Source organism: Anser anser, assembly GCF_964211835.1.
Source record: "Anser anser genome assembly, chromosome: 5".
NCBI lineage: Eukaryota > Metazoa > Chordata > Aves > Anseriformes > Anatidae > Anser > Anser anser.
This window is the reverse complement of record NC_139725.1, coordinates 49,086,599-49,109,453: the sequence shown is the minus strand read 5'-3', so window position 1 is coordinate 49,109,453 and position 22,855 is coordinate 49,086,599. Positions and strand designations below refer to the sequence as shown.

The 22,855-nt window shown below is 46.3% G+C and overlaps 2 protein-coding genes across 19 annotated transcripts in view; both read left to right on the top strand.

The window, feature by feature from the left end:
• LOC310899811 (uncharacterized protein) overlaps positions 1-21,055 on the top strand; it is a 117,404-nt gene extending 96,349 nt beyond the window's left edge. For 4 of the 12 annotated variants that reach the window (XR_014584681.1, XR_014584682.1, XR_014584684.1 and 1 more), the window contains one exon: positions 46-4,242. Coding sequence is in view for 5 of the 12 variants with exons in the window: in XM_083836726.1 (XP_083692852.1) it covers positions 10,793-10,881; positions 17,333-17,405 (162 nt within the window). In the remaining 7 variants the exon portion in view is untranslated. Of the gene's footprint in view, positions 1-45; positions 4,243-10,792; positions 10,882-12,379; positions 17,086-17,332 lie in introns of those variants that run through there. The other 8 variants (XR_014584680.1, XM_083836730.1, XR_014584679.1 and 5 more) reach the window with 7 other exon arrangements.
• Positions 21,056-21,245: 190 nt separating this feature from the next.
• The window catches only part of FOXN3 (forkhead box N3), a 200,225-nt gene continuing 198,615 nt past the window's right edge, over positions 21,246-22,855 (top strand). For 2 of the 7 annotated variants that reach the window (XM_083836516.1, XM_083836515.1), the window contains exon 1: positions 21,254-21,433. The gene's annotated coding sequence lies outside the window, so the exon portion shown is untranslated. Of the gene's footprint in view, positions 21,434-22,855 lie in introns of all 7 variants that reach the window. The other 5 variants (XM_083836510.1, XM_083836523.1, XM_083836512.1 and 2 more) reach the window with 3 other exon arrangements.

The window sequence follows — 22,855 nt, the reverse complement described above, 5'->3', positions numbered from 1 at the left end:
TTAACTGGAATTTTTTAACATTATTTTTAAAAATTTTTTTTACAGCAATATTTTTTTTGACTATGGACACATATGGAAGCTTTGGTTTATTACCTTGATTTTGGGCCAAATTGGATTTGACAGGTCAAAATTAAGAATAAAATGTTGACTTAAAAATATATTAAAAAAAAAAAATCAGTGTTGCACACTAAAAATAGGAAGGAGGAACCTGTGTGACAGAACTTCTTCACCTTCGTGGTCATGCATGGGTGCTGCAGCAATGACTGTCTTGTCCAGCTGCAAGGCATGTGGAGCACTGAAAGGTGCCTGGGGCAGGTCTTCTCCTCCCACCCACAGCTAGAATGTGGGCACTCTGGCCCCACTGCTTTCAAAATCAAAAACCCAGAGGCTTTTGATTTCTCGTGAAAGGCAAGAATTTTCCCATCCTGTTCCTACAAAATTAATGTTTCTGTAGCTAGAGCTATTCCTCTTTTTTTCTTTTTTGTGCATATGAAGATATTTGTGCAGCTATTTATTAGTAGCACGAAGGTTTTATTTCTGGGAAAGTTTTTACACAACTGTGGGAGTCTCTGGTTTTCAGTTAGTGTTGCTGCAGCATGGCTTGCTTTTCCAGAATGAGAAAGTCAAGAGGCTCTTATCTGGATCAAAATATGAAACCTTATGCTTATGCATTAACCTCCTCTCCAGAGAAGACTGCAGAATATTTTGCCTGAAGTCCCCATTCAGCATCTTTTCTGAAGAGGTCCCTTAGAAAAAACAGAGATATCTCCTTTAGGCTAAGCAAGAAAATTGGCTGGAAAAAAGGCAGAAAACAGACTTGTCTCATTTTTGAACAGATGTGCTTCACAAGTCTCAGAAGTCCTCCAGCATGAGTGTATGAATGTGGTCTAAGGAAATTACTGCTTTCAGCAGCCATGTGAGGTGATGCTGCCACCTGTGACTTGGAACACACAGCGTGTTGAGACCAGCACCTTTGGCTTTGCGTAGAACAGGAAATTCTGGGTGACAAAGACACAAACCAGGAGACTTCCAAAAATTCAGGTTTTGTTTCAGGTTCAAGATGCACAACATTTTGAGACTATATCACATGCACCACCTCAGATCTACACCGAAGTTTGTGTGGACCTTTGTTTGGAGGATGGAACACGTTTGCCTACATCACATTAAATTTTATGCTCTATCTTGAATTTTGCGGAGCCCCACCCTTCTTTCCAGAGGATGGGAACTGAAAAGCTTCTTCCAAGGTTTTTCAAGTATGTCCACCTGGAAGGATTGTAATACCCTAATGAATCAGCTTCTGCCTTAGAAAACGCTGGCGTGTTCAACTAGAGCACAGGGTATTTTAGAAAAATGTTCCACATGTTTCATTTTTCTGACACTTCTAAATCTACTAATCAATTTTGGTTCAGGGTAACCAAGGAAAACAAAAGGGATTTAGGTGCTTAAGTCAGGGCTGGAGTGTAGCTTTCTGATTTGTGATGACATTGATAGAAACCGAGTACCAGGAGACTTCCAAATATACCACCTGATGTCTGCTTTCAGATCCTGCTTAGCTGCTTAAAATCTAGCCCCCTAAATGTTAAGACTAAGTGGAGTACTTGAAAGCCCTCTGTTGCACTGTCAGTCAAGGAATTGGCTTTCTTCTCCCAGAGAGCTTAGGAAAGCTTTTTTTTTTTTTTTTTTCTTTCTAACATGCTTTGGAACTGACAGTTATTTTGGAGTTACAACCAACCAACTGTAAGCATGTAAGCATCCAGCATTGAATAAGAGTTTGTTCTTTCTATGAGAAAGGGATTTCAGCTAAGAGATGAGCCAAGTGAGTCTCCAGCAGGCAGTGAACTGTGTCCAGCCCCGGTGTGACAGACTGCTGGTGTTGGAGTTGCAGCTTGTGTTACGATCCTTTGTGATTGTATGTGGCTAGGAAGGAGTACTGCAGATACGTACCCTTATCGTTCTCTGAAATTCATATATGTCTTTATAGGAGAATTGGTTCCCAAACATGACGGTCTCTCTTGTCTTCCCTCACTGCTGTGGAAGAGATACCAGGGACAACTGAAAGCAAATTGCTGGTGTATTACGTGTGGCTGGAGCTGAGCAGTCAGCTGCAAGCTGAGCTCCAAAGCTGTTGCAATTGCAACCCAGCTCCCCAGAAGCTGCTCTGTGGAGGTGTGTGTTTGGACCAATACAGCATGTTGTCACTGCGGAAGAGGATGGCAGGGATAGGTGTGCTGCATCTGCTCTTCTTGGCATCCCAGCAGCGTGATTTCTCCTGCAAGAGAGCGTGTTGGAAAGCTTAAATAAACCTTTGAGGAGCATGTCACAGTCAAAGAGCAGTGGGGGCACAGCCCACATAACTGAGGGGTAGTGGAAAGAAGACTCTTGCATCTTTCACTGCAATAATTCCCCCGTCAAGTTTTAAGTTTAGTGCAAGCAGTGGGAAAAAATATCTTGCTTGTAGGATCACCTGAAGCAACTGCACCTCAAAGAGCAAGAAATTTTGTGATATCCTGCTGACACACTGGGACAGCAATCCTTTAACACTTACAGAGTGGTTTTTTATCTTCAAAGCTTCACAAACACTAGCTAGTTAATCCCCACAGAGCCTGGGGGAGTTATGTATGTATTGTTATAAGCCATGGGCCAACAAAGGACTTCAGTTGTCACCTTGCCTCATGCTGTGGCTACTGCTGGCATCAGCCAGGGCAGAGATTAAGGTCTTCTAAAACTAAAAGGCAATCTCCTTTCATCCCCCAGCAAGCAGTGGTTCAGCGAGACTCTCCACAGTGGTGCAGGACCTGGGATGCAAAGCCAAGCTGGGCTGCATCTAACCAGCCTGGTGCAGTGCCACCAGCTGCAGCCAGCGTCTTTTGGCCAGTGGGCTTTGGGCTGGGGAGCTGGGGCACCGAGCCTCCGGTGGGGCTGTACAGTCAAATTCCCGGAGACCCAGCTCCTGCACTGCCAGAGCCAGGTTACAGCACGGATGTTTCACCTGCACGTCTCAGTGAAACTCAGAAGTAGATCCATGGCAGTGACACAGACTGAGCAGTGTTGTGGTAGCTCTACAGAAGCTGCAGCCCTCTCCTGCCTCTCTTGCTTCATCTTCCAGAGCCATATTACTGGGGTGAAGCAGCAGCCTCGCGCATCTTGCTGCTCTGATAGAAAGAAAATATGCTCCTCCTTAGCATAGATAAGGGCCATCTGTGCATGGCTGAAGTGAGATAACATTTAGGAACCTCCCAGGATATTAAGGCCGCACTTTCTTTGGTGTCTCATGCTGTTCAGGCTCATGATAGTGCTCCCTTTGAACTCGCTGTGGTTTGTAGTTCTCCCCACTTGCGTAAAACGAAGCCGAATGCAATGGTTCATCTAACTAACGTGGCTCAGGGAGAGCGTGTGTGGCAGTACGCGTCCTGCTGCAAGCCAGCTGATGCTTGGACATCACAGCCCTCTGCGTGGGGTACCTAGAGGTTTGACATGCATTTGTTAAATCCTTCAGTCAATAAAAACTGTGCTGCTTGCTCCTAGAGGGCAAATTCCGTATGGAGATCTGTTTTCTCTGTGGGTGATAAATCCAAATAAGGCACAGTGCTTTCTGGACTTGTTACTCGGACTGAGACAGCACTGGGAACATGGGGACCTGCGTGGAGGTTGTTCCAGGAGATGTGGCTGTTGAAGCAGAGCTAGAAGTGGCTGCAAGGCATCGTTTTTCTGTACCACTGAAAGTCAGACTATGCATCCTAAAGGCTGTTTGTTTTAGCCTGATGTTAAAGACCTTCTCTAATGGTGGTTCCACTGTCACCTCAGTGAATCTTCTCTCGTGTGTCTCTATCCCGTTTATGGTTTTCCTAATATCTGACCTAAATCTCTCAAATTGTCACTGTTGCAATTACATCCTCATCTGTTACTTCTCTGCAATTACTTCCTGCCCAATCCATCACAGACATGGAAATTACTTTTTCTTTCTCTTTGCAACAGCCTGGTTCCACTTAAAGGGTGGTGTTGTGCCCTCACTCAGACTTCCCTTTAGTTTAAACAGCCCCGGTTTGTTTAGCTGTATTTTCTGGATGGCTGATCTCTTGTTCATCCCATCTGCTATGTCCCGGGTTGTTCCATGTCTACCTCGGGACATACTGGAGATGTGACCTCACCATTGCTGAGCCAGCAAGCACAATTACCTCATGTTTTTAAGATTACCCCCTGGGAGGTCTCTGCTTTTTGGGTGTGTCGGCACTTACTGGGGGCCTGGGACGGGCACAGACCCATGAGTCAAGGGGGGGGACAGGATTTCCCAGTCTGCAGCAGGGATCCAGAAAACATTTCAATGGTACACTTACCATCCTGGTACATTTGCCATCCTAGTTTGTGTTCTTACCTCTTTCATTATGTCAACTGTAGTAGTGAAGGAGACTTACCTCGGTTAAGAAATCACTTCTCACTCATCTGTCTTCCTAATTTAGTAATGCTAAAATGCAGCAGCACTAGGGATGATATCACAGCTGTATCAGAAAACTCATTCCAAAATGAATATACTCAGGACTCCACCAAGTGAAACAAACACTGTAATGGGTGAGTCATGATAAACTGTAGAAAAAGGGGAGTTCAGGATATTTAACAGAAAGACAAAGGTCACATGCAAGTCAGTAGGAGATGGAATTATGTTATCAGACCTTAATTTTTGCTCCTTCAGAAAGTAAGTAATGCAATTCTAATTGAAATACAAGTAGTCCTTTGCAGAAAGACAAAACAAACTGATTAGCGAGACACAATATGCAGAAGTATGTCATTTGTTACCAATACCCTGAGCCTAGCCAAAAGGGGTTACACTGCTGAGTGGCTGGAATTTGACCAATCTTGATTTCCAAGTAAAAGTAAAGGTACGTTTTGACAAAGAAAATGTGGGGGAAAAGGTGGGGTGGATGGAGGGAAATCACTGTAAGGGAGAGGGCAAGTTGTTTAATTAAAAGGAAAATGATGGCTGGTGACCAGAAAATTTGGTATTTGGGGAAAAGTAGAGGGAATATTGACAAGAGGGAGTAACCTCAAAGTTTGAGGTGTTTCTCCCACTTCCCTAGTGCTTTCCAAAGAGGCTCTGAAGAACGCTCCTCCTTACATCATTTGTTGCTGTGTGTTGCAGGAAATGAATGTATTCTTAACAGTGTAAGACCTTATGAAGGGAAGGTGATTTTATTTTAAACAAATCTATTGCCAGTCCCTCATGCTCAATCTCTGACTGCTCAGGTATGCGTGCACAAACACTTCTCCTGTGTGTTCTCATCTGCTCAGGATCTTTCTTGTCTGCATCTGGGGAGGCAGGGACACGAGATGCCGACAACTGAGCCCTCACTGTGGCTCTTGGCAGTGACAAACTCCTTCAAGAAAGGCATATGTTTGTTTTATCCAGGCAAGACAAGGGCCAAAAATGTAGGTTGGCAACAATGAAAGCTGTTACTAAAGAAAAGAGCTGTAAGAGGAAAAATGCCAGTCTGCATTATCAGTTAAGATCTTCCCAATCTGTTTTATCATCCTCCAGCCTATGAGACTGGCCTCATCTCCACCCCACTTGGCCAGAGGATGAGGGCATCCCGGGGCATTCATAAGGCTGCTCCCCCAGGGAGGGAGGTGAAGAGCTCACCCTCACTGCTCTCCCTGCAAGCAGTGTAACTTTGCATATTTTTTCCTGACTGCCTGGCATCTTACGCTAAAGATAGGGTGGTAAAACTTTATAAATTGCAACCCTTGGGGGGGGGAAAAAAAAGATGTTTTACAATCACTTCATTAGAGTTGCACTATCCTTCCTGCGCTGAGCTTTTCTTAAAGATCAGAAATGATGTGGCTGTTAGACTAAGCATCCATCTCTATACCTACACAGTTAATTTAAGGGACACTCTTAGCCAGGTCCCATCAGAGGGAAAAGGATAATACACTATTAAAGTTGCAATTACTGTATTAGGTTCATAATGTAAATCCATATACCAGCTGTTATAACGCAGCAAAAGAGGAGGGGGAAGTCTGGCAAATAATTTTTGTGGACTTTTATATAGCTGCTCATAACAGTGAAATTAAATGAATACACGTGTATGCGTGTACAGCTAGATTTATAGGCTCTCTTTAAAATGTGCGTATTTCAGGTCCCGCTGAAGTAGCAGAAAACAAGCTGGGATTGTTTCACCTGCGTAGCTGGCCTTCTGCTTTCATGTAGTCTCATACTCTTTGCAATACCAGAGGGACCCACCTATGCCTCCAGCGCAGCCACGTCTTGGGGCAGGTACGGAAATTCAGGGGGCTGACCTTTGGAGCGCTGCGAAGCAGGAAGGAAGCTAAAATTGCAAAAAGCATTTCCTTTGGCAAGTGCTACCCCCTTCCCTGCGCCAGGACCCCTCAGTGAACCAGAGTCTTCAGGGCATCCGTGCTAGCAGTAGCACAAAGCCCTGCTTAAAATCTGTGATTTTTTTTTCCCCATGTATTTTCTCTCCCTTAAATATCCTTGGCTAGATCTCCAGCCAGGGCCAACCTACTGTAGTTCTGCCTGTTTCAGCAGAGCTTTGCTGATTTGGAGCTGAGAATGTAACTCTCATTCAGCAGAAATGAAATGCCTTGTTCAGCCACCGGTGTGTCGTTTGAGCTGGAGGACAATGCATACATGGAAGTATGCACAGTAAGAGTTCCTCTTTGTGTGTCCCACCACCGGAATGGTGCAGAGGTCCACAGGGGATGTCCTGAGCACAGTTTAGGAGTACATATGATCACTTTCTAGAAGTATTCATCCTGCAGTTGAGTACCTTGTGATTTTATCTTCTATATTTTTCAACTTTCCATCTTACTGCAATAATTCTGTTACCAGCCTTTCTTTTTTTATATAAATACAGCCTATGTCAGTTTTCCAAAGTTACTGAGGTCTTTCTGCATGATATTCCTACGCTTTGTCACACTAGTAATACTTCCTCAGTCTGTGACATAAGAAAAATTTTCTTATATATATATTTAAATGTCATATTTATGTAACTTCCTTTTTGCGAATACCTCTAATGAAATTGTTGTACAAGAGCAGTTCATGGACAGTATTTGTGGTTCCTCCCTGTGTAGGATACTCTGTTGGCATGGTCCCTCCTTTTCCAGTAAAGCCTCTGTCCTGTAGCACTGGCCTGATCGCTGCCACGTTTGTGCTGTGAATCGCACATGCTGACTTACACAGTAATTTCCCAATTGACACGATTGTAAATGCTTTACCAAAGTCCAGATAGTTATAATTTTGTCTTTTTTATTCTTCAGAAAAGTCAGTTACCTCGGGCATAAATAGCAGATAACCTTTGGTTAGCTCAGACTGTTTTTCCCCATTTACTTTCATGTTTTTGATATACATACATATATATCTCTATATGTGTGTGTATGTCTGTATTCAAAAATGTTCTTAACAAATTGCGGAGAACTGCGCTCAGGCAACAGGACATATAGTTACCCAGATCACTTTTTGTTTTCCCTGTGCTGTTCTCTGGGGAGCCAGTGCCCCTCGACAGCATTGCTCGGTGTTCTGGTCACTCAGAACCGGGAGAAAGCTCACCCCCTCCTGTTCCTTCCGTCCCCATCTGAACACACCACCTCGCATTTCCACTCCCTTCTTTCTCTCCTGTTATCCATCATAATATATATATATATGCTTTCTTCCATTAAATTCAGTGTCACTGTCATTATAGAAAACTGAAGTAAAGTACTCATTTAGATTTGGAGCCGTACTTGAATTATCTCTGATCTTTACATCATTCCCATTTCAGAGCGGTTCCATTTTTTCCTTGTTCTCCTTTTATTTATATAGCTGAGGAACCATTTGTCATTTTAATTTCCTTTGCAATGCTTCACTTTTAGCAGTCTCCACTGTATTTCTGCACTTTCTGACTTCCAAGTCAGTTTTCATTGCTGATCTGTCTCTTTTTCCATGTCTTCTAAGTGCTCTGATTACTTGGACTTAGAGTGATTAACTTTGCTTTGTTTTAAAAGAGATGTGGGGTCTTGTGGCGAGAGGCACATCCCACGCGTTGGGGCGTGTGACTGGGTGTGGAGCTGAAGCTGGCCTGGTCCCTCCATCGCTGTGGAACTGGGAGCAGGCTCCTGCTTGGAGGAGGGACAGAGGGAACCCAGAGCTCAGCACCGCCTCAGAGATTGTTGCCAAGAGGTATGTAGGACAATCTGTATTTCAGGACTGCACTGGCAACCTGCGATGTCTGATCTCCCTGTGAGTAATAGCCATTTTGAAGGGATTATTCATCATGTTAGATCTGAAGCATTTCACTAAAATTGTTGTTTTTCCCCCCTCCCAGCTTACTTGAACGTTTCTTTGATCTGAATGTCACGCCCTTTCTAAATTGAAGTCCTTGAATTATTTGGTCAACTTATTTTCACTAGTTGTTTCCTGGTAGTTCAATAAATAGTAACAGATCTATTTTTGTTTATTCTTTGATTTAATTTTAACTGAGCCAGCCCATGCCTGCTCACTGCAGGATTCTTGTCTATGATTAGCTCTTGCATGATGTATTCCCTGCTCACCGAAACCAGGTCTTAACTGCAGCTCTACATATTGACTCTGGTGAAGAAATCTGACTTTCCCAGTGAGTATCTAGACCATAATATTGCTGGCAGTATTTGTTCTAGGCATTGGATGTGAGATTTCTGTGAGAGCATTATGGAGAACTATAGCCTTTCCTGATGCTGTTCCTTAGGCTGTTGGAGATGCAGTAGAGTCAACTTTTATTGTCCTTCTGCAGAATTATTACGTCTTGAACAATCTTCTGCCCATGCTGTCTTGTCTTTCCTTTATAAGCTACCATGTCATGGCACTACAACATCAATTTGCCAAGATAATCTCTATTTCCATCTTTCCTGAACAGCATGTACCTTTCAAGGATTTGCAGAACACAAGGAAATAGATTAGTTTTTATGACCGTGCTTTCCGTGTGACTTTCACATCCTTTATTCTGCGCTAGTAAAGTATAAGTAGCCCTTTCTCTAACTTTTCTTAACCTTATCTTCTGCCTTAGCCTGACAGAGAATGGAGGCAAATACTTCCACCTGCATGTTAAATAATCATGTGGAATTTCAGTCATGCCCTTTCTTCTTTTTTTTTTTTGTGCTGAATTTTACTGTGAGATCCCAACAATAATAACAATACTATTTCTCTTTTTTAACGGCTTGCTTTCCAGAGGCACACGTGCACACACATACACACACACACAAAAAAAAAAAAAAGCAGTAAAATCTTCCCTCGGAAACCTGTTTGCCTTGTCTGAGGAACAGGTATTTCGGGGCCTTTATTGGGAATATCTGAGCTGTACAAATACTATGCTAACATTCACAGCCCCTTTAAAGGAAGCCAGTGCTCTTAGCACGTTCATCACATATCATCCCCGTCGGAGGCGTGCCAGAAACATCAGCCTCCTTGATTTTTTTCCCATCCTTTATTGTGTATTCCACTATCCATCTGTTATGAATCACTCATAAACCTAGCCTAATCATGACAAATATGTGAAGAACTAATTTGCAGTTCACAAGATGAACTGAATTGAGTTGAATAATGAAGGCACTGATGCCAGACTTGATTTGATTTGTATATGTTTAGACACATTTTGAAGTCAACAGGGAAGTATATGCAACTTGCAGAGCTCAAGTGTTTCCTGGTTATTATCTTCCTTTTCTAATAATCAAATTCATTTGCAAGTAACCACAACCGAGCAACCCAATAACAAAAGATTTATACCATGTTGGCAGTTGAAATGGCCATTTCATTTGTAATGGGAGTCTGTTGTGAGGTGGATCCTCAACAGCGCTTCTCATCTTCAGATCTACCTGTTTATGCAATTGTTATGATTTACAGTGTCATGGAGAAGAATCTGTTACAGTTTCTGCAAGTAAGCTAGATGCTACATCAGATAACCAAGTTTCCTAGAGCTATTAGCCACGTATAGCTCAGATAAATTGTTTTCCTTGTGTTAGGAAGTCAAAGTAAACCTGTTAAAACAATAACAGTACATCAATATCTTAAATTTCCTATTAAGCTCCATTTCCCTTCAGCTCCTCCAGCTGAGGGGAGAGTGAGTCAAACAGCTAAAGGAAGTAACGTTTTTAACATCTTAATTCAAGAGGGTGCAGGGCCATATTATGAAAATGAAGTTCATGTGCTGTAAAGAAAGTAATGTTTTTACTGAATTGAGAACTTGATGTCAATAGTGCTTTTCAGTTGTGGAAGCCTGTTGTTTATTGCAGCAGCAGGTTTTGTGTGAGTTCCTTCCTGATTTACTATGATTCACATTGATAGACTTCTAGTCTGTGACACTGCCATCACAAATGATAATTTATAACAGCTTTAGCTCTGCTCTTTCAGCACTGGTTTTCAAGGACTAGAGCCAAGAGCTATTCACCAGAAGTAAATCTGGGAGGAAGTTCACTTACTATGAATATTAATTAATGTTTATATACTACTGTTTATTTTGTTATGCAGTGATTTAATTCAGAGTATTCAAAATAGTGTTGTATGGGTGAAGAGATTCAGTGGCCATGTGCTCAATTCATTTCAGAGATAAACCTGCTTCCATTCATTTTCTTTTATGATATAACCTGAAAACAAGCTTTAGTCAATGCAGCAGAAAGGAGAGTGCATAAGCCGGTGACAAGTGGTGCTTCTCTGTTCTCTGTAATTATGCAATAAAGAGAAGATGTTCAGATTCACCTCCAAGCCCTTCCCCCGCGTTGCTCTTCCTATGTGCTAGAGTTAACCTCTTCACTTTGCTGCTTTCTTTTTATTCAGGCTAATCGTCTCCTTGCGGAGGCACTACTGCAAGTGATTGAGATGAAGGGGTGTAGCATCATCTTGATGCTGAAGAGCATTCATGGAAGGTGAGTGCCTGACTTCCCAGCAGAATGAGAGAAGAATACACAGCTTAAAAAAAATTCATCTGTGAGAAAAACAGGAATGGCCGTGTCATTACAGATTGCTAGCATGCTTGGATTTTTCATGATGTAGTACATAAAAGTATTGTCATTTTGTATTTTGTAATCAGAAGCCTGCACTTTTGCTCATGGTTCTTGCAAAACTTTAGTTTTATTAGGCTATATGCTCAAAAGGTGCCTCTCATCTCAAATCCACGAAACGAGTAACAACCCCACAGGAAGGCCCAGTAAGTCTCATTTTCTGGCATCAGCACTTCTCTCCCTTAGGGTATAACCCCAAAGCCCAGAACTGCTCACTGAAGGGGGCTGAGTATCAGAGCCAGTCAGCAGAGCCTGCCGGGTCCAAGCCCTCTTCGTAAGAGCGTGAGGTGGCCACGGTCCCTGGTCCCTGGGATGCCTCCTTCCCCCAGCCTGCCCGCAAAGCACAGCCCCTCCTCAGCCACCCCTCTGGCTTCTCAAAGGGCTGGTGCTGGTGGCTGTCCTCGCCCTGTGGGCACACCAGCCTAGCAAGACCTTTCCTTTTCCTTGCATGCACGGTATATGTCAGACAAGCCTTAAATAGTTTGCACCTACTTCAGTAAGTAACTCAGAAGTGTAGCATCCCACAGTAATGAAGAAAAACCCTTATTCCGTTAAATTAGGCATTAGGCATAATGTGAGCTGCATTCCTCCATCATCTACACCCAAATTTCCTTGGTGAAGTCAATAGGATCTGGGCCTGTAGGGTTAAGAAAATAACTTGACCCATTTAGGTGGCACAGAACAGACGCGGGTGGATTGCACAGAGTAAGGAGCGAGCAGAGTGTTGCCCATTGTATTTACTATCATGTTTGTTGGGGGAGCTAAATTATTCTTACTAATTCTGCTAGCAGTGTAATACACTGTCTCAGTAATGGAAAGCATATGAAAGCAAGCAGATGGTGAGAGCAGAAAAAAATCCGAGCGTGTCCTGATAATGTAGTAAGCAAGTTCATTTTTTTGGCATTAGGCTTTCATAACCGAGGCATGGTGATAACAAGTACAGACACATTTTTAGAGCACAGTTCATCAAAAATTATAGCCAGTTTCATTGCAGGGCAATGGAAGATTACTTTCTGAGACTTCTATACAGATAAAAACTAGATGTGAATGTTGTTGAATTAGACCCATCATTTATTACTGCTAGCAGATGAGTGACAGAACAGATACTGGTCAGAAAGATTCCGTCACGGCTCCTGCGATTGCTCATATCATCACAAACAGAGTCTTTCACCCATTATTTTGCAAATATGTAGCCACCCTGCATTCCAGAGAAACCACAGATACTTCGATACAGGGTGTTATCACAGTGGGCAGTATTGGAAATTCAAAATATTTTACTTCGCTTTAGAAGTATTCGGTCTCTGGTTTGGAGTTTTGTAGTTCAAGGTTGTTTCTCCTTGGACATCTGTGTGTGTATCTGCAGCACGTGAGGATCCCAGCCTGACTGACAGCCCCTCGCTTCTCCTCCCCACGTCCCTCCTGTGTGGAAGGCAGAGCACAGCCTCAGCAGGAGACACCCCGACTTGTTTAGCGCGTCAGAGAAAACGGAGCCAACCTTGACTCACTGCCTGAGCAAAGGGCCCTAAAATGCACTTTCCGGGGAGGATGCGAACCAGCCAGATTACCACCAAATCACATCTCAGGACAAAACATGTGCAGAAACGAGGCCAGATTTACCATTTACACTATCTGTCTTTTTACTATTCTACAGAAAAGAGGCACATTCATTTCTGTTATAACTTCCTTTTGAAGCAAGGCAGTTGCACCTTTGTGTGACTTCAGATAGCTTCAGCCATTCATCATGAGATGTGGCAGCAAGCAAGGCCCTTCCTTCAGCTTCCAGGAGTTTGTTTCAGATGGAGTAAAGGAGGAGGAGCTGTGAAACGCACTGCTGCAGCGATGAGAGGAAATGCCAGTGTATAATCCAGGGAATAAACAGATCTGAGCAGGCTGATCTCTTCTGCAGGGAAGAGGGGTGAGGAGAGACAGCCCCATTTCTCATTAAAGCATGTAATTGGTTACAATGCTCTTTTTTCATCATGCAGTAACACAGCATACTAAGTAATGCAAGTTTTTTTCAAATATTTCATATGCATCTGGTTCATTCCTGACTTCAAGAAACAAAGGCAAGAGAGCCTTTTTGATTGCTTGATCCCTCTGAGGACACTGTTCTTGCTGCTTCCTGAGGAAAGTTGTCTCCCTTTATCTTTTTTTAGTAATGGCTTGCTGATTTAACCTCCCAGGAGATAATGTTTTTTTTTCTTCCCTATTGCTTTTAGTGTCTCTGGCAAGTGGTAGGTGGTAGCATTCAGATTTCTTTGATGGCCCCGTGTCCTCTTCGTTTCATTACCCAGGCAGGACTTGGAGGAGGGAGGAAAAAGGATCGATGTCGTATCTTGGCTCCCAGCCCTCTTCCTGCTCCCTGGGCTGTGCCACCAGCCTCACCGATGCCACCTCCCCTCGAAGGGGCTGGGGGCAGGTGACCCAGGGCCACCTCTGCTGCCAGGGCAAAGCCTGAGCCTTTCTCCCAGCAGAGCCTCGGGCACTGCCCCCCTGCAATCTGCGAACCTCTCCTGCAGTGACATGACCTTGCTCCCAAATTGTTTAGGCTGAGGCCAGCGAGCCTGTTTTCAAAGCAAAGTGCTGCTCTGCCTGTGCAAATCTCTCTTGATTTTTGCTTGATAATTCCCCCAGCAAGGAGGTTTAAATGCAGTGTCCGTATGCAGTTGTTCTTTTCAGTGGTTTTCCTGTAATGAGCCATAACGTGTTGTGTCTTCGCATGCCTCTGAACAAGGCTATGAAAACATTAGAGGATTTTTCTAACAACTGGTGAGTCTGCCGCTCTTCACAGCCACCACAAACCCTCCCGACTGATAAGCCTGGCTGCCCAGGGATGCCATCTTTACTTCTAGGGTCAGAGGAAAAACAAAAGGAAGGTGGGAGCTGCATCTGAATATTTTAAACAGCTAATCCCAATGGAAACCAGTGGCACAACAGACGCTTCACGAACAGAGGCATCTCAGGTGTGTTGGTGGAGACACAACGGTGTGTAGAGGAGGGAGTTTGGGCAAGAAGGATGGAAGCTGAACTCTCTGCTCCTCTGCATCTCTGGGCACTGTGACGTGATTTGCTCAGTGTCTTGCCCGCCAAGCAATGCCAGCGTATCCATAGCGATGCTGAGAGACTTAATTCACAGTGAGCGAATTACATCCACAGCAGTGCTGTGTGCCCCTCGTACCTGTGCATAGCTCGGTGCCGGAGCAGTATTGTCCCCATGACGTCCTGTCCTTGAAAGGGGAGTGCAGGGCAGTACCCTGTGCCCGAAGTCACGGACACAGCAGCGCCTGGGGGAAGCCTTGGGAGCACTGCTGGCTCTTGCTGAGGTGTGCTTGGGCAGGCCAGGGTGCTCTCCCTGGGTCTGACCACCTGCGTGCTCCTCAAGCGTCCCTGCCGGAAATGACACAGCCCTGCGGCTCAGAAAAACCTTTCTGAAGAATAAGTTTTTAGCCTGGGTCTCCCACACCTGAGGCTTGTAACCTCACTGCTGGTTCATTTTCCTGTAGGGACAGAATATGTTACGGAGCCAGAATTTCATGGGTAAGTCAGTCCCAGCACCTGCTAGATCCACGGGCTGCAACCTCCCACCTCCTTCAACATTTGTATTTTCATCTATGGGAAATAGCAACGTGGTGAAGAATTCCTTTTGTTTCAAATATTTTATCATAGTGTTATCTTGCCTAGTCTAAATAATGGTCCCGCTTGCTCTTGAGAGTTGTACTCTGCAGGGGAAAGCGCTGACAAATTTTGTTGTTCCCAGAGCATCCCCCCCAGCACGGGGACACAGATATCTCTGTAACATGGGGCAGCTGTGTGGCTCTTGGTAGCATCAAGCCAGACGCATAGTAACTGAAAAAAAAGAGGAAAAATTGTACCTCCATGTCCCAAGCTGACCCACCACAGAGAAAGATCCAGGCTGCGATGCTCCTGCCCTGGCCGTGCCATTTCTTGCAGCAGGAAGCAGTTCACATCCCAGGCTCCGTTTCAGTCCCAGCTGTGTGTAAAAGCCTAGGTGCTCCGCGCCCTGTACAAATCAGCCGGATCGCTTCAGAGCCCGTGTCGGTTCCAGGTGGCTGGGCACAGCCGGCGTGGTCGGAGGGGCCGGCACGCAGCGGTTTGTCACCCTGGCATGTCCCAGCCCGGCTGCGGCCCGCCCAGCAAGGGCACGTGAGGATCTCTGAGTTTCCCCAGTGATCACACAGCATCCTGGAACAGTTCCGGAACAAACAGCGGCTGTATTTAGAAAGGCCTTAGCATTGGGTAAATGTCCCACCCTGACACCTCAAAGCGTTTCAGTCCTTTTCCTGACTCAGTTGCTCACTGCGGTGGGTAAGTCCTTTCCATAGGAATTTGCCTGTGTTTTCCACCTGCAAACTGGGAAGAAAGGTATTTGGCCACCTCTGAGAAGGGCTTGGGGAGCTCTGCAAGAAGGGTGCTGTCAGGGATCAGATGCCTGCAGCAGCAAGTGGCATCGAATTAGCTGGAGAAGGGCTGGCTCTGTCACTGCAGCACTTGTTTGGGACCAGCTCCCGGGTGTATTAACACTCCACGTGCAACTTAGTCCGTCTGTGCCTTCATGCCTCTCCTGTACAACGGGGATGGTGACGTTCCTTTGGTTACATGAGTGCTGAGAGGTAGTGCATTAATGGTACTGAGACAATCACCATGCAAATACCCTGCAACAGTAGGTTTTTTTCATTTGTGTTCACTGACCTATTGGAGGAACTGAACTATGAGCACCTCAACTGTAGTGGGAAATGCCTGGAGAGCCAGGGCAGCCCCAGATGTCACTGAACATCACAGGGTGCCGAGTCCAAACCTGGGCTTGAATACAGACAGCACAGCTAATCCCTGCTTAACTCATAGTAGCCTGAACCTAAACATGAAATCCAGCCACCGAGTTACCAGAAATCTGAATCTGGATTTGGTTCCCCATTTTGTAACTCGGGCCTAGGTCTCGAAATTACCCAGTTGTCAGCTGCAATCTACTCTGAAGCTGGAGATTTATTTCTACAGGAGACAGGGAAACATATTATGTTGCCAAACTACTTCCAGTCTTTTCCAGAATTACAAGTCAGGGGATGGTGGGTAAGTCTTGTGATTCCATGCTACAATCTAAACCAGATGGGCTACTCTCCCAGCATAAATATTTAAGCAAAAAAGCAAAAAAACTGGCAGAAAAAGGTCTGTTTTCTGATTAATTGCAGTATTATGGCTTACATTATTTAATGAGATGCACATAAAGCTGGTTCACAAGATAGTTTGATCACCGGCTTAGATTCATCCCAATAAAATTTGGAATTTTTGTTTTCTCGGGGATAATGAGGTAACCATAGAATAATAAAGTGGCTGTGCTTATTAGAAACAGAAAACAGCCTGCAGAAGTAAAGCCCCTCCTGGTAAAGCTCATGTTAAATTAATCCAAATATACAAATAATTAAACGTGATCCAGCAAAACCATGTTACTAATATCAGCCCAGGTGAGATTAACAGAACAGAGCACAGACCGTGGCAAGTGAGAAAGGGGAGGATGAGGAGGAAATCTGTGGCCAGGTTTCTCGGTCCCTATCAAGGCAGAACTGCCGAGAGGCTCTGGTCCCCTCGCTGCACAGCACTGCGGTCCTGTTGCTTGTGTCAAGCGTGCGGGCTGAGAACTGTGAGGTTCTCTTTTGGGGGAAAAACAAGGTAAATACACAATGCCCTATAGCTGCCTTCAAAGGGGCAGGGCAGTGAGGGAGCCCGTGCACATGGCTGGGACGGGAGTTGTTAATGGTGACGAGAGAGAGGGTTTACCTGCATCAAGCCTAGAGACAAAAATGATGAACCTGCAAGCCTGGAGACTCAGGTTGAATGTCTGCTGGCTGCTCCTGTGCCTTCATGCATGTGCTGACCTTCCCGGGCTGCAGCAGCCCAGAGCTGCTGGCATGGATTTGGGGATGGGGCAGTCAGAGGAGGAGGGCACAGGCAGATGGATGCCCTAGCGGACTAGGATGCTCCGTACTTTTAATTCATTTCTATGCTAAATAAACTGGATTTGCTCAAAAAAAGAAAACAAAACAAAACAAAAAAACAGGGAGCAAAATTCTTACCTCCAAGAGATGCAGGAAAGCACATCTGCATGGGGGCGGCCTGAGAAGGACAGGGAGCTGTGGGATGCTGGGGGAGAGAGGGGACAGGCCGGGGAGCAGGCACTGATGTGAATGATGAGGGAGAGTGAGCATCCCTTTGCCTCAGGCTACACCTAGAATAGCTAGAAAAACTGACTGCATCTCACTGGTTGCACCCAAAATAATGCCTGTAACTATTGTGTACACTTTAGGATGTTAAAAGAACAGAAAGGAAAAAGAGAACTGGTTTTACAAAACATCACAGACTACCTTGCTTCCCAGTGATCGTCTCAGACAGGCACATCGGACTGAGTTTGGCAGTACCAGAACAGCTTTATGAATGTTTTCTTGTAGTTTTATGTTATTCTAAAATCTGCCTCGGTCACCGCTGAGTAGTCATCAGTCTTCTTCCCTCTGGCAGTAAAGTGTGTGCTGTTTTGGATCCTAGTTCCATGAGGTTAAGAGAAATCCTTCTGCTTATTTTTCGCTTTCAGTCTTTCAGCATTTCTGCCACTGAAGATCCTCTTCTACAGCCTAAAGTTGAAAAATCTTTGTGGCAGATTTGGCATTGCCTGTAATAATTTATGAACGTGATGTGTTGACATGTTTACTGTGTGCATACACTGAGCTACTTCAATAGCTGGATTGTCAAGCAGTGTACCCAGGAGAGGGGAGATGAATCCAGGCACGCATTTTTGAGGAAACACTTTGGAAATGAAGCAAGCGCCCTTCACTGTGACATTTTGGTTGGGCCCTGCTAGGCTCGCAGGAGATTTCCCTGGGAGGATGCGGGTGCCTGCGAAGGAAGACACGAAAAGCCCCGAGAATTTACTGAGAACCATTTAAATGGAGGCGTTGGAGAATGAGAACCCAAAAGGGATTGAGAGAGCTCAGATCTGCAGATGGCTAATTCTGTAGATGTTGATAAGAGTGCAAGATAAAGTGGATGTGATACTTTTTTTTTTTTTTTAACCAATATGCTTTATTTCAGTGGTTAAAAGGCTCTTCTGTTTTACCAGTGTTGTTTGGGTCATGCAGGAAGGATGAAGGTCTCTGTTCCCATGTACACCTGTGAGCTTGGAGAATGTACGAGGTACATGGGCTGGAGCTTGCTGTGAGCGTGCCACGACCATGTTATCCCATCTGTGGAAATGTAAAAACTCAAGGCCTGGCGTAAGCAGAGGGTAAGTCAGAAAGACCACTGACAGCCAGAGATACAGCAGTAACCATAACAACACCATCATCTTTCTTGTAAGTCCTAGCACGTAATTCTGCTAATGACTTTTATTAAACATTTAAGCCTTAGCCTTCAAGTGATTCATATTTGTTACAAAAAACCGTCCCATTAGCACAAAGTACAAGCTGAAACAAAGTTAATGAGCCCTAATACTTGCAGGATAATTCAAAGTTTAAGGGTGATATTAACAAAAATAAAATACGGAAGAGCAGAAGAAATCCAGTTTCATTGTCCACCAGAGAACCTGAGTCTTATCCTTTCGGTTCATAAAACCAAGTCTATTGCTCAAGTGACTCTTACGCTGTTATTAAAGTTGTACGAGAACACATAGATGTGCATAATTAAGTACCCCTTTGTGGCCATAACCGGTCTGCCTGGCTGTCCACGGGGAATGCGAGTGGGACTTGATTCATAAGCATGAAAGAGAGGATGTCATTACCGTAATCCCCCTGTATTTCCCCGCGTTGTCCGGGGCTCGGGCCCACGCGGTGGAGTGGTCGGGCACAAAGGCCTACCAGTGGGGGCCAGCTGTGTGCTCTGTGCGTCTGAGAGGCAATAGGGAAATGACCTGGAGCTGCATATGTGAGTATTTGTTCTATGAAAATCTTCAGTGGAACTCAAGTCAGGCAGCCAAACAACTGAGGCACTACAAAAAGTCATTAAGAGTGTCTGAAAATGCAGTATATTTTTAATTGTCTCCTTGTTTTGCAGTCAGATACTAATGGCAAACGGGTAGATGGAATAAAAGTCACTGACATCTTCCTACTCTTGAAAACAAATGATGTGGCTAAAACACTGCCGTTTTTATCTTTGTTTCCAAGTGAAGAGACTAAACACACTCCAGAAACGAAAAGGGTAAGCAGCACAGCTATAACATGCCGTATCGGAAGTGACGAGTGAGCATTTGTATGGCGACCGATTTCCTCCCGCAGTTACGTTCATTTTATGTGGCTCCCATTAAGCACGATACCTGGTCTCTGCGCTCCCCAGCCAGCTCGGTCTCGGCAAACAACTTTGGAAGTGCAAAAAGGGAATGGGAAAGGATGTGCTGCAACGGAGCTGAGGGCTGGGCAAGCACGGGCCTACGGTGCTCATCTCCTGCAACAGCTCCTCGTATTGCTCCTCGGTAAATAACCGCCTGGTGCTACAGCACCATGGAGATGTTCCCAAGAGGCGTCCCTGTGGCAAAGCACCCCTACGCTAGAATGGTTTTCTTGGGGTGGGAGAGGAGACCCCGGTGCTCTGGGTGCCAGAGGCCAGGAATAACCCAGCAGCTGCCAGCTGGGTGCCCGGGTTTGCAGGCTCTCCAGGAGAACAAGGCTTAATGAAAAACGCGAAGGAGAATTAGATGAAACGGGCTGACTTGGACATGGGAAAACGTTCTGCAACATAAATCATAAATTCTTCCCCGTTTGGAGAGAGGTAAGAATTTCATCTTCATTAATTTCATCTGGCAGATACAGATAACAAAGCAGCCCTCTGTATGGGAGAGTGAACATCGCTAAGGCTGATGCAAAGAGACAAGATGCACTTGGAGACAGGAAAAATACGTTGCTGAGAAAGTTTCCACTATTAATATTTTTCCCTTGCAAATGTGGGTCTTCTAAAACACTCTTTTCTTTAGGAAGGATCCAAATGAAGAGGAGGTGGGAAGCAGAGTTACAAAGCACCTAAGAAAGCCTCAAATATCTGAGTGGGAGGAAGGAAGAAGAAATGAAAGAATAATGAAGCTTGCATCACTGGGAGCAAACAGAGGAAGGGAAATGCACATACTTGTGGCTAAATTCTGCAGGAACTTAGGCTGAGGTTTAAAGCTGCTGCGGTTAGCACAGATACAGGCGCAGAGCAATTCAGACGACCTGATCAAAGGACAAAGAAACGCTGCTGCTGCTTTCATTAGGAAAATTACCTGGCTTGGAGTTAATGGGTATGTACAGGAAAAAGTGCTTTCTTTATAGCGTTGACACGGAGTAGACCTGTGAAGGGTAATCAGCACCTGCAGTGTCTACAATGACTGTGATTTGGGGATTCCTTGAGTGGGGCCAGGACTTTGCCATTCACGGAGACTCCCCTTGGCATTCGTGGGATTTCCAGATGTGGCGATACTGCAAACAGATAATTACACTTTCACAAGCAATTTGCAGACGCCTTGTTATTGACGTGGTGCCCAGGGCCCCCTGCATTAGCTGTGCTGACAGCTGAGCCAAAATGCTCCGCTCCCACCTCTCGGGGTGTTTTCATTAAGACTACACCGGGTGTTTCTACACGGTGAGCACCGCCAGCAGCTGCCACGCCGACAGCCGCCTACCTGGGCTAGGAGCGAAGCCTGGAAAAACAAACCTGTGAACTTTGCCTGGGGGCTCCCAGGGCTGTGTATGCCCCATGGGACAAACCCAGCCTGTCCGCACAGTGAAGAGTGAGTTTCGGGGAAGCAGCCGAGGTCACGGCCTTCTGCGCAGACACAGGGGCACCAGGGACACAACTGGGACCCCCAGAGGCGGGGGTGCTTTTTGTGATTTTCACGAGCAAAAGGGCCGGGCTGCTCCTTTCAACATCCACCCTGAGGGCCAGAAAAATGGGCAGAGGAGCCGTCCTTCTGTTCCCCTCCACCCACATAACCGTATATTACACAAACACACACAAAAAAATCCATTTTTTTTTCCCGAATCTTGTCACCAAGAATTCACGAGCTACAACTTTCCGCATCCTTCTGACCTCCAAAGGTCGCCCCGGGCCTTCGCCGCCTCCCTCCAGCCCGGCACCGGCCCGGGGCCCCCGTCGCTCCACGGCGGGCAGGGAGGTGGCGGCGGGGCGGTGCCGGGGCGGCGCCGGGGCGGTGTCGGGGCGGTACCGGGGCGGTACCGGGGCGGTGCCGGGGCGGTGCCGGTGCCGGGGCGGGCCCGGGGCCCGGCGGGCGGCCGGAGGGGGCGGCGCGGGCTGCGGCTGCCTCCCGCCGGGGGCGCGGAGCGGGGCGGCCGCGGGGAGCTCCCACCGCACCGCACCGCACCCACCTCACCCCACCCCACCCCACCCACCCACCCACCGCACCCAGCCGGCGAGGGAGCGAGGCGAGGAGGTAACGGCGCTGGCGATCCGCGCGGTCCCGGGCGCTGCGTGGCGCTGCCCCGGCCAAACTTTTGGGGCCGCTCTGCCCCGGCCCGGCCCCGCGGGGTCCGTCCCCCCCCCCCCCCCTCAGCGCCCCCCGGGGCTCCCGGCGCGGCCCCGCGGCCGGACAAGGGCACCGCCGGCGGGCTGCCCCGGCCGCTCTCGCATCTTCCGGCCGCTTCGCTCCGCTCGCGGGCCGCCGGGGCCGGCTCCCAGCTGGGCGGCACGGAGCGGCGCTGCGCCCGGGGGCGGCGGGGCGAGGGGGATCTGGGCTCCTGCTCCTCGAGCCGGGGGGGCTGGGGGGGGGCGTGGTGTTCCCCAGGCTGAATATTGCGCAGAAACGGGCAAACCGTGGAAATGAGTTTGTTTGGTACCAAAATATGTACGTGTGCGTGTATATGTGTATATCCGTAACACACACAAATGAGCAAGCCGTGGAAATGAGTTTGTTTGGTACCAAAATATGTACGTGTGTGTATATATATCCATAACGCACAAAACCGAGCAAAAAACCATGAAAATGAGTTTGTTTGGTACCTGTATATATGTGTGTATATATCCATAACACACACAAAAATGAGCAAACCATGAAAATGAGTTTGTTTGATACCAAATATATATATATATATCTCCATAACACACGAAAATGATCAAACCGTAAAAATGAGTTTGCTTGATACCAAATATATATATATATCCATAACACATGAAAATGATCAAACCATGAAAGTGAGTTTGTTTGGTACCCATATATATATATATATATATATATCAATAACACACAAAACCAAGCAAACCGTGAAAATGAGTTTGTGCGGTACTAAAATATATTTATACACGTATATCGAATGGTGAAATGAGTCCATGCACTATTAAATTCTGCCCGTCCGTCCCCCGGGCAGGGTGTGGGTGCGGTAGCGGGGTGGCAGGAGCCCCGCTGTGCCCGGTGCCCGGCGGAGGCCAGCGCCCAGTGGCCTTGCTGCGAGGGCGTGAGGCCGCCCGGCCGTGGGGCAGCTCTGGGGTAGGAGAGGGACTGTCCCAGGAGTGCAACATCTATAAACACTTTTCTGATTGGTTTAAAAATTTAGACACAGGAAGCGGATGGTATCTAATAACAGACAAGTGGAGACACTGTTGTCATGGAAACTGAGAAGACTTCCCCCCCCCCCTCCGTTTATTTAAAAAAAAAAAAGTCTGCATATCATCAGAAATGCCTGCAGAAACGTGTTGGCTTCTGGTGCCTTTCCCACAGCATCTGTTGAAACCTGAGAACGTGCCTGTCAAACCAAGGTCACTCGCAGTAAAAACTGCGCCGCCTCCACGGCTCCTCTCCTCTCCTCTCCTCTCCTGCCGGCCGTCCCGGGCTCCCACCGAAGGACGAGCGCAGGCTGGG